Below are 15000 nucleotides of genomic sequence, written 5' to 3'. Positions count from 1 at the left end.
ATTCGTACAAACCGGGCTGATGCTTATTCCCACGCCCTGCTCCTCTCTTTTCGCTTTCCTTCTCTTTCATTTTTATTTGTTTCAATTGTATTTTGTACAACGTGAACGAACGCAATTATACAGTGCTAAAAACCCTTTCCTCACCATTCAAATAAAAGCAGTGCTTTGAGAATCCTCGTACAATATTGCACAGTTCAAAGGTACAATAAGAAGAGTCGGTATTACAAAAGAAATCAAAAGAGTACAGATTATTTTTTTCTTCCCCCAGATACCGAAATAACTTTACAAGGAAAAAAAAAAAAATAAAATAAAGAAAACAAAAATAAAGACAACTGGTAGGAAAACAAGAATTCAAAGCAAGGATTTAAAATCTCTACGGAACCGATAATAAATAAGCGGCACCCGGTGGTGCCGGGGTGTTCAGCCGTTGGCTGTGAGGCTGTAGTTCTCGCTAGTTAGAAAGTCCCATGGCAGAAAGCGAAAGGTACAAAATATGGGGAAAGAAAGAGGCAAATCGGTGCCGAGGGCTGCCCCAAGGAAAAGCCGCGGTCGCTGGAGTCGGAGTCGCACCAGGGTCGGGAGCCGGCGCGGTTCGGAGGCAGAGGAGAGGTCCGAAAGGGACGGAAATTTTCGCCTTTCCCTTTAGCGTTTGGCAAACCTCGAGGAGTGGCGCGGGATCGTTCGCTTTTTATTCTCCCCACGTTTTTTTTTTTTTTTCCCTTTTTTTTTTTTTTTTTAATACAAAAATAAACCTAAAGCCGCCGAGCCCACCGCGGCTTTCGGCCACGCTCCCAAACGGCGTGACAGCCCCGGGGGGCTCTCCGAGCTCCCTTTTTCGTTCCCCCCCCCCCCAACCTCTCCCCGGGGTCCCGGCCGCTTTTTCCGTTCTTTTTCCCCTCCGTCTCCCTCCCCTCACCGGGCCCTCGCCGTCGGGGCCGCGCCGTCGCCGCAGTTACTTACGCGGGGGGCCGGGGGCCGGGGTTGGGGGGGACACGGCGGGCTCAGACGGGCCTCAGGAGGGGCACGGAGGTGACCACGGGGTGGGAATAATAGACGGGGTGGGGGAAAGTGAGCAGGGGCTGGGTGCCGGGGGCGCTGGCGGCGGCCGAGCCGCCCTCGGCGCCCGAGTTCTCGTGGTAGAGGATGGGGACGCGGACGATGCGCTGCGCCGCGGCGTGGCTCAGGTTGGCGGCCTCCAGCTCGGCGGCCAGCTGCCTCTTCCACTTGTTGCGACGGTTCTGGAACCAGATCTTCACCTGGGTCTCTGTGAGGTGCAGCGAGGCAGCCAGGCCGGCCCGCTCCGAGCTGCTCAGGTAACGCTTCATGTCGAAGGTGGACTCCAGCTGGAAGACCTGGCTGCGGCTGAACACCGTGCGGGTTTTCTTCTTGCGGCACGGTTTCTTCTCCGGGCTCTCCTCCCGTTTCTTCCAGTCCTCCGCGCCCGGCTCCTTCTTGGCCTCCTCCGAGTCGCTCTCCTCCAGCACGATCTCGTCGGGGCTCTTGGAGTCCAGCTCCTTGTGCTCCGCATCCGCCTTGAGCAGAGGCTCCGGGGAGTCCCTGTCGGTGCCCGAGGCTGGGGACGAGTCCCTCAGGAGGGATTTCTCGGCGGCTGGACCGGGGGGCAGCGGGCAGGGGGGAGAGAGGGACACAAAGAGACACCTTCACCGCCCGGCCCCGGCGCCCCGTCGGGGGGCAGCGGGGGGGACCCCGGGCCGGGATGCGCGACCCCAACCGCGGGCTCCCCGTCCCCATCCCGTCCCATATCCCCGTCCCCATCCTCCTCCCGCTCCCCGCTCCCCGTTCCCGTCCCCATCCCCGCGGCCGCCCCGTCGGGGAGGCGGGGAGCGCTACCTTCGGTGCGGGGCAGGTGGGCTCCGGCCGGGGTGAGGGCGTAGGGGTACCACCAGGTCTGGGCTCGCTCCAGGCAGTGGGCGCTCAGGGCGAAGCGCGGCGCCGGGATGTCGAAGCGGGGGGAAGGCGAGGTCGCCCACCTGCGACAGGGCGAAGCCGGCTCCATCCGCCGCCCCTTTGCCCGACGGGGCGAACAGCGGGCGCGGTTGCTTGGGGGCCGCTTTCGGGGGGTCTCCGTTGAGCAGGTTCTTGATGTAGAACGACTCCTTGGGGGGCGGCGGGGCGCTGGGCGGCTCCTGCCCGGTCTCCGGCATCCTCCGGTGCCCGCCCGGTTCCTGCCCGCCCGAGGCGGCTCCCGGCGGAGCGGGGGAGAGGCGAGGCGGAGCGGCGGGGGAGCGGGGCGGCGGGGCCGGCCGGGGGCCCCTCGCATGAGGGGGCGGCAGGGCGGGGGGCCGGGGGGACCCTGGCAGCCCCAGGCACCGGGGGGCTGCTGCGGGCAGGCGGAGAGAGCCGGGGGTCGTCGCTGCCGCCGCCGCCGCCGCCGCCGCCGTCGCCGCCGCCGCCGCTCGCTGCTGCGTCAACCTGGCGCCGGATGCTAATGATGAAATCAAAATGTCATCCAAGTTAAACGCGGGGAGCACACGGCGATTGGGCACGCACGATGGCAAATGGGATTAGGCGGGGAGGCAGCCGGGAGGAGAAGGCTCCGCTCAGCCCCTGCCTGCCTCGCCTGCCCGCAGCCGCCGCGGCCCCGGCCCCCCTGCGACGTGCTGCTGCGGCTGGAGGCTCCGAGCGCCCGCCCGTTATTGGCTTTATATAGGCCAATTAGGCAGCAAATGAGGACGGGGCTATTAGCACAAAGGGACACCGGCTCCGCTGAAGCACCACGGGAGAGAAGGGAGCCGAGGGACGCCCCGCTCCTGCCACCAAAGCGGCCCCGCCGCCCGGACACCCCTCTTCATCCCCGCACCCCAAAACCCGGGGACGGCTCCGGGCCCATCCGGGCCGAACCGGGCCGGGCTGAGCCGTGCGGGCTGCCCGAGCCCCCCGGCACCGAGACCGGGATGCCCGGAGCTCGGCTCCCCCCTGGGTATCGCTGAAAAGCCCGGCTCCCCCCCAGGCACCTCGGGGCACGGTTTTTTCCCTCCCCAGCTCCTCCGCGGAGCAGCAGCGATTTAGGGGATCCCTTTCCCCTTCCTTGTCCTCTCCTTCCCTGCCCGGCCCGGAGCTGCCGCCGCCTCCCCGCCGGGCAGGAGGCGCCCCCTGCCGGGACCGGGCCCGGGGGAAGCGGGCAGAGGGTGAGGAACGGGCGGAGGTGGGCTGGGGAGGGAAGGGAGAAAGGGAAAGGGAAAGGGAAACGAAAAGGGAAAGGAAAGGAAAGGGAAACGAAGGGGAAAAGGAAAGGGAAAAGTAAAAAAGGAGAGGGGAAAAGAAAGGGAACTAAAGGGAAGGAAAAGGGAAAATGGAACATGGAACATGGAAAAAGAGAAAAAGGAAAAGGGGAAAGGGAAAAGAAAAGGGAAAAGATAAAAGGAAAACGGAAAATGGAAAACGGAAAAAAAAAGAAATTGGAAAGGAAGAAAGAGGGGGAAAGGAAAGGAAAGGAAAGGAAAGGAAAGGAAAGGAAAGGAAAGGAAAGGAAAGGAAAGGAAAGGAAAGGAAAGGAAAGGAAAGGAAAGGAAAGGAAAGGAAAGGAAAGGAAAGGAAAGGAAAGGAAAGGAAAGGAAAGGAAAGGAAAGGAAAGGAAAGGAAAGGAAAGGAAAGGAAAGGAAAGGAAAGGAAAGGAAAGGAAAGGAAAGGAAAGGAAAGGAAAGGAAAGGAAAGGAAAGGAAAGGAAAGGAAAGGAAAGGAAAGGAGGACCTAGCCTCTCATTCTGGCATGCTTCTCAACATTTGAAATACATGTGTGCATCCACTGCAAACATCTGTCCTGGCATATGCAGAGCTATAGACTTGAGAGTGTGTGAGTGTGCTTAGGGAGGCAACAATCTCTACATTTAAATGTTGTAATGCCCTGATCATTGCAACTGATTTCTCTTCCTTCTCTTGCTATTCCGTTTCAAAGGCATCCACCTGGCAATTAGAAATAACACATCTTTTATCTGAATCAGATTTCTCAATGGCAATGCTTGCAAGCTATCTCCAGGATTTCTGCTTCCCCCAGAAAATTTGGGGTTATAAATCTTGGGGAAGCTTCCACAGACCCAATCAAGTAATATTTTTGGCTGCAGCAGGCATGATATTTACCACATACATTCAGTGTACGTGACTTTTCAGAACGCTGTTTCTTATGTGACCATTTCTAAACTGTTAGTGTCATTGTAAGGATTAGTTTAGGTAAACTGGGAGTGCAGAAATGAAAAATCAGCCATGCACACCTTGGGGACAGGGTCTCAGCCATTCATAAGAGTTTATAGAAAAACTCTTCCCCTAAACATCCGCTGCCCTTATAGGCATTGGGCAAAATAAAAATCATCACGAAATTTTCAAGGAAAGTCCATTTCAGTGGAAATACTCCTCAACTCTGGGCTGCAATGCATAGGAAAAATGAGAGACAGAAAGTGGTTCTTAGACAGAAAACAGCCCAGGGCTCTTGCTTGCCACACGAGGAGCTGGGTTAAAGCTCTGTTCTGTCTGTTTGCAGCTCTTACCTGAAAAACCAAGGTGCATAGTTTTTATAGAAGACCTCAGTGCATTCCCCCATCTCAGGAAAGTTCTTGCTGCAGATCTGAGTCACTCAAACCATTCTGTATTGAAATTCCCACCCTTTTACTTTCCTCTTTAATTGCTCTGGTGACTATTGGGTCCCAATGCCTCTAGTCCCTCAGGGTAAACAACCACCCATAGTGGAAAAAGCTAAGCAGAAAAGAAAAACCAAGCCACTTTGCAATTCTTTATTCTGTATCACACATAATAATAATAATAATAATAATAATAATAATAATAATAATAATAATAATAATAATAATAATAATAATAATAATAAAAAACACAAACATAAACATAAACATAAACATAAACATAAACCATTCATATTTGTGTGTTTTATTTTTGTCCCCCTGCAATATCTGGACATCTGATGTTGACTGACCCATCCCCATGCTCAGCAGTGGAGGACCCAGGTGGAATTTGCTTCAGTCTTTCTTCTATTTCTGCTCCCAGACCCACACTCATACCATTCCATTGTAAACAGATAATTATTATTTCATTAGTGTTCCAATCCAGAATTAATTGGCTAATTTACACATGGATCAATTGTATAAATGTGATGTTTGTGATAGGTGCTTGATATGATTTAAAGTAATTGTTTATTTTCAGGTTTGGCTCGCATTGTATTGCAAAGTGATTTATCTCCTTATTTATCCTGTCTCAGTACTGCCTCTTCTTTTTCATTATTTTTCTAAAGAGGCACACTCTTGCTAGGCTGAAGCTTGCATCTCTACTGTGTGGTTTGTGAGGTTTGCATCTGCTCGTGCTCCAGCAGAAGCTCTCTGACAGCAGCAGGACCTTTCCTGCTCAGCCCTCAGCCTCTCCCTAGGCCATTCCTATGCTCTCCTGTAGGTGGTTGCAGCATTTGGCCTTACAAGTGTAGGGAAACAATAATCTGTCAGAGCAGTACTTAATTTCATGGCTAACTTTAAGCAATTTGTTCCACGGGGAAGGGCTGAAGTGCCTCGTTGCATCAGGGTTTGGATGTTCAGGGGGAGAAGGAAGAAGAGATGAGAACACGGTTGCTAGTTTGCCTCACACACGGATGTTACATACTCAGGAAATTGAAATGAATTCTTCCACCATCAGATTTTAGAGCTGCTGTTACGCTGCCCAGGCAGCTAAAAACAATTTTTGTGAATGCCAGAGATTAACTACAGAAGACTTTGAGCCACCTTCAATGGCTCTCCCTTTCCTATCGCAAATTGTTACATACTATCAGAGCCTCTGTAAAACCAGAGTTATTCAGAAACATTGCATTTCTGCATTTCTCTGCTATTCCTTCAATTGCTCCTTCTGAATGCAAGATTGGAAATAAACAGAGGTTACCCAGAAAAGGGATGCTACTTTCTCATCAGCAGTAAAGTCTGTTGCAGGATGTGTTTGATAAGGATGTTTTATTCAAGACTAGAAAAACTACCAGCAAGTTATGCTTGGTAACCTACCTGAGGTTTTGCTTGCTTGAGTAGTACAAGGTTGTGTCTGATGCACATAGGTTAGGAGGTGGTTTGGAACATGTAAAGTTGTGCCCTTATTGTGCCTTACAATGGCATTTTTGTTCCTTTAAATGCAAGGGTTTGCAAGTCTCTGTTTTCTGGCAGCTTCCTGGCAGGCTGAGAGTCTTTCCTGACAAATATTACAGTCTCCATTCTGAACCTGGTTGCCCAGCAGGAGAGCAAGTTGTTTAATTTATGAGAGTTTTGTTTCTGAGGCCCATCACAGTCTTGTGTCTGACTCAAAAAGATATCATTTTTAGAGAAAAGAGGAAAATTTTTGAGGTTATGATGTTTTAGTGAAACAAGTTCTGTTGCAAACTGCCGCGTACTTTGGAATAAATCCATGGGGACAGAACTGATGGGCAAATGATGTGATCTAAGTACAGTCTTCATCTCATACAGCACTACACACATGCTCTGTATGAGGTGATACAATGCTCTAAAGTCGTCAGAAACCCGTAGAACATATCCTTTGCTTTTGTCTTTGCGACCTGCCCACCAGTCCAGTTTCGAGGAAGTATGATCATGTTTGTGTTGATATTAGCCAGGTGTGCACAGTTTATCACTTTCACAAGCACACTCGCAGAACAGAGGTCAGCTAAACACACTGTAGGAAATGTCTTGTGGAAAGTATCATGGGAGGATTTCAAGGCAGAACATAAGCTGTTCCTTCCTCATCTGAATTAAGCTTTATTGTTACTCATCTTACCCATTTCAAAATATGAAAGGACAGAAACATCCAAAGACCAGTGGATAGATGGCAACTTGGCAGCTTGTGGTTCTAAATCTGAAGATTGGTGCTTATATACCAAGTCATAAACACTGAGCTATCACGTAGAATGTAAGAAAAAATTAAATCAAAAATCAGAATAAACATCCGCACTGGTGAAATCCCAAACAAGCAGAGCTCTTTGTGAGATTATATATTTTTGAATGTGAAAATCACATATTTTTGAAAATGATGAGAATCCTGAAACCAAAGCTGAAAAATGCAGAGAATTTTAGCCCCTACTGAATTAAAAAAGAAGCGCAAAGCTGTATGGTGACTGTTTCACTGGCCTGACTAGGAAAAAAAAGAGTTGTTATAATCCACACTCAGCCTTCAGCCCTCAGATCCAAATTACCCATTTGCAGAGAGCCAACTGAGAACAGAATAGATCCAATGTTTGTGTGCACAGCAGCTGAACAATGTGCAGTTTTAGGAGTTCTTAAATAATCATTGATTTCAAAAGTGTTACAGCCCATTGACTCAAAAATCAGCTACTTATGAAGAGTCTCGCATTCATATCTGAGATCCTTGGCAATTGTACAAGAGGTATGCTGAACACACACACTGAACATGAGCTGCATTTTGCACTTTATTAAAAGATCTTGAGGTCACCCTAGTTTCCCTAAGCACTTTTGTTATAAATGGCACGGCAATCTGAACCAGCTTGCCCTGAGTCAGCACATCTCCAAAATAGCTCATGATTTTGCAAAATAAATGAATGATGGGGCCATATTATGCTTTGGCAAGAGCTTCTATGATAAGACCTCAGCGTGCTTTGCACTTATTAATGAGTCTGTCTTGCCTGCTGGTCCTCGGGGAAGGTTACTCCTCAGGCATGGTCAGAAGTCTCAGGAATACCTAGAACGTGATGTGCACACCACAGGTGGCTCCTTCTGCCTCTTTTGGCTGGGGACATCTCTGTAGGTACACAGACAGCTCAGGTGCTCACATCCCTTCCATGGCATGCAGACTCTTCTACCCATTCTGCAAATAAAATAAAATAAAATAAAATAAAATAAAATAAAATAAAATAAAATAAAATAAAATAAAATAAAATAAAATAAATTTCTGCATTTCTTTTGACATAACATTTCTGTACATTCCAGGAAAAATGTATCCCTAGTTAATGAAGTTTCTTATTTCCACTCTCTGTATATTATTATAAATGCTCAAACTCACTTTATAAAGATGTGAGCATCAGAGGCAAAGAAATGACCACTCTGGGGTAAGAGTTCTTTCCTCCAAAATCAAATTCCAAACCATTCCTTCTTTGGGGAAGAGCTCTACATTTATGTAGTGTGCATTGTGGTTTTTTTGTTTGTTTTTTTGTTTTACATGGTTGAAAAATTAAAAATCTATTAGAAAGTCAAACACCACATATATATATATTTAAATATTTTTTAGTTAAACAGATATCAGATATTCGTTGATATCAGATAGATATAGATATATCTATATCTATATCCTGATATAATAGATATCAGAAATTCATTGGTAATAAACTTGATTAAAGCAGTGCTGTGTGTCAGGAAAACCCCAGGACCAGAAAGGTTAGATGGAGAGCCAAACAAAATGCACCTAACTTTTTCTTGGTGCCCTGTGGCTACTAGTCACAGGAAACTAAATCCTCTCAGGGACCCCTGAACACAAGCTGGGTCGTGCTGTTTCCCTGCCCAGGTGGGCCCTTGGCAGTGGATCTGTGATTATCCAACTGCTCCGAGGTGTGCAGGGCAGTGCTGGGGGATCTGAAGATGGTTGGTGGAGAGCAGAAGGATTAAATCCACTGCAGGGCAAAACCTTTGATGCACGGGTGTTTGCTCAGCTTCACCAACAGCGTAGCCATCACTGCTGCAGTTACACCAAAGGGGACTGTACGATTGGCCCTGACAGCATCTCTGAACATTTTGTTCAAGGTGGCAGATAAGACAAATAATAATATGTATTACAAATGACAGAAAGTGGAACAATTTTGACATGGCATATGCATGAAATGTAATACCTGCAAGCACTGCTGGGTATCTGCAGAGCAATAGAAGTGTCAAAATAAAATTCCCAATATATTAAGCAAACACCATTCCTCCTCATCATCTGATAAGTATTCTTACCGTGTGTTGTTATCGACAGAGTATGAGACCTAAGTTACTCGTGTAATGCTGTCACAAAAAAAATTACTTTCAGTACATTTCCATTTTCCTCTAGACCACCCGTGCCTCAAATATTTCAGTGAGGAAAACTGTAAACAGTACACACGGTGCTGTCACGGGGAGTTCATTACCTGTTACCATGCCTGAGAGCTGCACTGCGATGAGGAACAGAGGATATGCTAAAAGCTTCAAGGGCAAATGTACAGCTGATACTTCTCTGGGTTGTTTTTTTTTGGTCAGATGGTTGTTTTTTTATACATTTGTTTTTGGTTTATTGGCAGCAAGGGTTTTTATGGATAAGGGGATAAGACCATCTCTATTCCGTTGTAGAGACCATGCCTGTAAAGCGCTGAAGCCGATCAGATTGCAGACCACTGATCAGTTTGCAGACGCCCTTGATAACGCCCTTCACCTTCATACTAAGCTCTGAAATGATAACGTATCGATTGGAATGCTTCGCGGCCGTATGGTGCAGAGCATCATTGATAAGCAGCTCTGCACGTGCAGGTGACAGACAAGGCAGGGAGGCAGGCTGAGGCAGCGATGCCACGCTGCTACCAGAACTTCCACCTGGGAACCTTGGGCTACGCACGCTTGGCATTCTTACCAAAAGTTTTCTGCTTCATTCCAGGCAGGCTCCAACCCCAGTTCACAGAGGATGACTGCTGGGATGCTCCTGCTGCTCATTACAACCACAATGATGAAATTGTCCCAAAGCCTGGCAAGCCTCCCTGCCCCACGTGCCCCGCTGCAGCACCACGGCCAGCAGCAGCAGCGGGCGGCACCAGGGCTGCAGGATGTGGGATGCAGGGTCAGGATCCTACGTGTCCATAAGCGTGAGAAGTGGAGACACTCACTGCTCCTGTGAGAGCCCGCAAGGAGGAAAATAATGAACTGTGTCTAGATCCTGAGGCTACAAGGCAAAACTGAGAGCCTTTGGCAACAGCGCCCCAAGCCCTTGCAGGCAAATTCGAGAGAATTACATCTTGGTTTATTTTAATATCAAAGCATTTTATAAGAAGACATGGCAATCGTTTCCCTTTCCAACAGTGCTGGCGCTTTGCCCTGTTTGTTCTCCAGCTGGCATTTTTTTTTGTGCTTCTTGGAGATATATCAAGGTTTATGCAGTATGCGCAACTTGGAGGAGATGGAAAAGACATTGACAATATTAATTGTTTCATAAAGACCGTCAGATAAGAGATGTTTTTTATATCCTTGGTTTAAGCCTTGTTATTGAAAAACCAATACCCTGCCATTTGTTTATACTTTTCTTGCCATGCAAGGCAGATATATTAGAGTGAATGAAGCTAATAAAAGGCTATAGGCAGCATTTTCCACACTCAACTTATAGGCACGGCCTCTTTCTCAGAAGAAAACTGTCTTTTATTTTGGAATGTTATAACCATTCCATCTCCCTGTAAAAATGAGTGAAGAATCAGACGTTAAGGGGCAAAGAGAAAGGATTTAGCTGAGCCTTTCTTCACAGCAACAATTCCACTGGCATCACAACCTTACTTACATGATTAGCTGCTAATGCAGAGGGGTGAAGGACTCTACCAGGCAACCCATGGGTGTGAGAGCTTGCTTGGAAGCTAAGGGCCAGCACAAAAAATATCTTTTTCTTGCAGCATTCTTATTCGGATCCAAGAAGTTAGCTGCAGAGCGAGAGGTCCTGAGGGTGGAGAGGAGCCCCAAACTCTCCAAAGGCAGTGCATGACTACTGGTTTCAGACTACAAAAATGCTGTTAGTTAGTTACTGGAGATCTTGCAAAACTTCTCCATCCAAGCAATGGTAAAAGTAAGTCTTAAGAAATCTGTTTGCATTGCAAGCATCTTACTCCTAGCAGCTTCTAATTTCATTTACTCAGCATTTTAGTCCCTGTAGGAAGGAAGAAGGAGGTGGATTTACCTGTCTTCATTTAAAAAAAATAATATTTTTTATCATGTTCTACCTAGTGTCATGTGCAAAATAAATACAATGCTTGCAAATCTTCTAAACAAGAGTTTCAGTGCTATTGTGTTGTGTCAAATCAATGCTATGGTGTTAGGAAGACACACAGCGTAACAGAAAGTGAGGACTGGAATATAGAAACTCAAGTCAAGAAGGAAGGAAAAAAAAATCAGATGCCAATATTCTACAATCTCACAGAAATTTGTAAAAATATACCATGCTACGCAGCATGAGAAAGCTCCATTGCAGTCTTGAGTTACTGCAGCAGGACACCAAGAGCCACTGTAATTATTAAAACATCTTCCATAAGGGCTCCCTGGGTTTCACCTTGATCCATGCACAGGGAACATGGAGCCTGACATCCTGGTCTTCCCAGCAGCTCTGTAGGTAACATTCCTACATTTTCAGGATGTTTCTGTGCAGATACAAAGGTCTGGTCCTGTGGTGCAGGCACAAAATTCAGTACTAGAGGAAGTACCAAGGCATAGGTTTTTCTCTATTTCATTTTAGCTCCAGAGTGGAGGAGGCTTTTGCTCAGCAGCCATATTTATTCCACATTTTTTTGTTACCCGGACTACATTAAATTAGGAATACCTGACTTCTTCAGCAGAAGGTTTTTAAGAACATGTTGCAGAAAAATAGAAGCTAGCTGAAGAAGGCAAAGGAAGAAAAGCCACAGCCATGGGCACTGCTGGGGTCTTCTTATTTACCTCCCAGACAGCAGGCCCAAGGGGAGCCTCTGCACACCCAGCCTTCAGTGCTAGCTGGGTCAGTCACCTGCATACACAAAGAAAGCAGTAAGAATAAATGTTGTTTTGGAGGTGTTTCACTCATTTTCAACTGCTTGTCGCAGTTTAGTGTTACAATGCGTGTAGTATTTGCACCTGGGAGAAGATTAAAAGGACCACCTTGATCTCAGGGGCTGGACTGGAAGGCTTCCAGGAGCACCTTCCACCCTAAATTTCCTGGGATGATTCCAGGCACCGATCCGATTGAGAAAGAGTATTTGGGCCACACAAGAAACAGCACAAGTTGAAGAACCATGCTTCATGGTGATTTCAGTCTTGAGTGCCAGAAGAAATAACGCTTGAAGGACGGCCTTTTTTCCTGCAAGGCCTACACAGGCAACAGGGGAGAATTTCTCTACATCGGTGCAAAAGCAAACATGATCATTGGCAGTCCTCTTGTAAAAGTATTTATCTTAGTCACATTACTCGTGCCATTAGATTCTGATTTCTGGCTCCATTGTCACAGGGAAAAAAAAAATAACAACTGCCATTCATGGCAGCAAAGCTGACACAGCAATATGCTTTCTGCTGCTCACAACATCTGTTGAGCTAATGCGAAACAACACAACCCAATTCCATTTCCAGCCACGCACGTGTTTGCATTTCTCCTCGACCTGCCAGTTCTAATGGCTCACAATTAAATAAAAGCCTTCCTCGTTCTCCGGGTTTCCTTGCCCATCCTCCCGCTGAGGCTCCGGCTTTAATTTAGCCCCATTACCTTCCCATGGCAGCAGACTGTTATGGCAGGCAGCAGGATTATGACTCATCATGTACTGTGGGAAGTAATGATCATCCAAAAAGCAAACGGAGGTGGGCAGTGAAGGAGAAATCACTTATGCAAATAGAAATATTTTCAATAATGATCAACAGCGTGAGAAAGAATATAGGAAAAATTACATTAGACCGAGGAGCTTCATTTTTAAAATGTTCCCTAAGTGCTAGAAATCTTCCCATCTTCATTTTTCCCTTTAAACTCTGTCATTTGTACAGCCTATTAACCTTTAACTTTATGACTATCCTAACGTGAAATACTGGCAGCATTTAAGTCTGAGAATACTGGAGACCTGCCTTCCTGGTTGGCAACAGAGGTGAAGCGCTTTCTTTTAAATCAGTCATTTTTAATATCAGTCATATACACACAGCATCAGAGACACTATTTTTAGATTCACGTGCGGGCATTACTTATAATGAATGCTCTACAGACTCCAGCTATCTTTCTTCAGTGGTCTTAAAGTTTCCTTCTTGCCTGCCCTCTCACAGGTTGTCACCCTAATTGCAGTCTTCAATTCTGTTTAAAAGTAAGAGAGCAAATCAAATTAAATCACTTCCTTCAAACTCCCGCTTTCCTGATCTTAAACAGACAATATAAAATTAATTATTTGTGTTTACAAGAGCTCCTGGGGAGTCGAGCCAAGGCTGGGACTTCATTGTCTGAAGCACTAAACCACTGCTGCTCCAGCCATTTCTGCCCTGAAGACCTGGCAAGTCTAGATGGGGCAGGGAAAGAAAGGGTGATTAAGTGATTTCCAAAAGGTGGTAAAGATGAAGTGGCTTATCTGAGTGGCATGTGCTGGGGCCATATCGATTATAACTGCAGCAGAGGATGTAAGCAGTTTAATGTGGAGCTTGTTTGGTTTTAATTGTTATCATTATTCCAAACCACATGAGTGACAAGGGCTGCTCAGACCTGGGGATGGGAACTTCTGCTGTCTGTAACTCAGTAATTAAGAAGCACCCAAGGAATGAGAGTGTTTATGGCCAGGGCTGATTGCTGGGAGGCTCGTGTGGAGGTGGTAGCTCGCAGAGGTGTGCTGTTACCTGTATACACCATCACAGATTTCCAACAGACCAACTATAGATATTTGTGTTAAATAAAACTTTGCATTAAAGCCAAAAGCAATAGTCACAAAGAGGTTTGAACAGGAAGTACCAAATCGATACCTTGGGTTAGACATTTACCTGTCCCTGTTTTCTTCCAGAGTAACTCCACCTCCTCCAGTGAAGTTGCTCCTGATTTACCCTGTAAGAAAGCAGGCTCAACCACAGAGCTTTTTCACCATGCATTGCTGCAGTGGATGCAGTAATGTGTCACTGTGTGATACACTGCTGGTGGGACAGTGTCACGATAGCCATAAAGTTTTCTCACAAAAATGATAAGGGGATGGCACTCCCCTTATGAGTGAAGGATGTGGGCAAGAGACATGGAGCAGCAGCTATGCCGGAGGATTTCAGGTAAATGAAAGCCCTGTTTGGACCTGCAGATTTCACTCTAAAGAAAATTCTTTTCTGATTTTTCATTCCTAAGAGCAGCTAGCTAGAGAAACAGATCTCTTCTGGGATCCTCTGCTCTCAGGACAGTTCCCCTGAACCTGGAAAAGGCCTCACTTCTTCCCCTCCTACCCCTGCCTCAGAAAGAGCAGGCTCACTTTTGGGTAGAAGCGAGAAAGCAGCTAGCCAAGGGGTTGGGTAGGCTTGCTGGGCCACAGCCCAAATTCAACCAAGGAAAATAAATACGTGGGCAGTTCTGAGATTTGAGCAAGGCCCAGCCAAAGGAGGAAGTGCAGAGTTAAGCTTGCTTTTGCATCCTACTTGTGCCCTGACTCCAGCATGTCCTTTCTGTTTGTATGAATGAATTTATAAGGGGATAGAGGAAGCAGACAGCTTTTATGTTGGTGTCTACAGATATTTCTTTACTGTGCAACAGACTTGGGCCCAGATGTCCATGAAAAGGACCCTGGCAGGCTGCACAGGCAGGCTGCATGGTGCTAGATTTGCCCAGGTAACAGTTCAGGTGGCACAGCCTGCACGCCCACAGCCCAGCCACCACGCTCCCCAAAACTTCAGTGGGATTCAGGCCTCTAGTCACGGAGCTGCTTTTCTAAACTCCAGCTGGGTTTAGAAACACGTTTAATTTAGGCGCGCTCTTGGGCCCTATTGATTTTAATGTAACAATCATATGTTTAAAACTTAGCATGTGCTTAATTGCTGCGGTGAATAACAACAGACTGATGTTGGAGCTTATGTGCCTTGCTGACCTGGTGCCTGAGAGATGTTGTACCAGCCCCATGACAAGGGAATCCAGGGGACGGCGGTTGTCACCAGCCTGAAGTCAGATGATCCCCGATTCTTGTTTTGTTTTGGAAGAACACCTTGTTTCCTAAACAGAAGGGAAGTCTAAATTAATTTGGAAGCAAAATTATATAAAGCTTCTTGTTCATTTAGCTCCTATTCTTGTCGTTGTTCTTCATTGTTGTCATTGTTGTTGCTGTTGTTGTTTCATTTTTGGCATTTAC

General features: G+C 46.9%; 1 protein-coding gene across 1 annotated transcript; it reads right to left on the bottom strand.

Annotated features, from left to right (window-relative positions):
* Window positions 1-1001: 1001 nt before the first annotated feature.
* Window positions 1002-2165, bottom strand: HMX3 (H6 family homeobox 3; the record flags this gene model as incomplete). The annotated part of the gene is given in 3 exon segments (XM_084289953.1): window positions 1002-1609; window positions 1852-1972; window positions 1974-2165. Coding segments are annotated over 3 exon segments (921 nt in total).
* Window positions 2166-15000: the final 12835 nt, after the last annotated feature.

The sequence above is a fragment of the Netta rufina genome (genome assembly GCF_964035555.1).
Source record: "Netta rufina genome assembly, chromosome: 7".
Lineage (NCBI taxonomy): Eukaryota > Metazoa > Chordata > Aves > Anseriformes > Anatidae > Netta > Netta rufina.
Note: the sequence above shows the minus strand (reverse complement) of the source record. Positions and strands in the feature narration are given on the sequence as shown.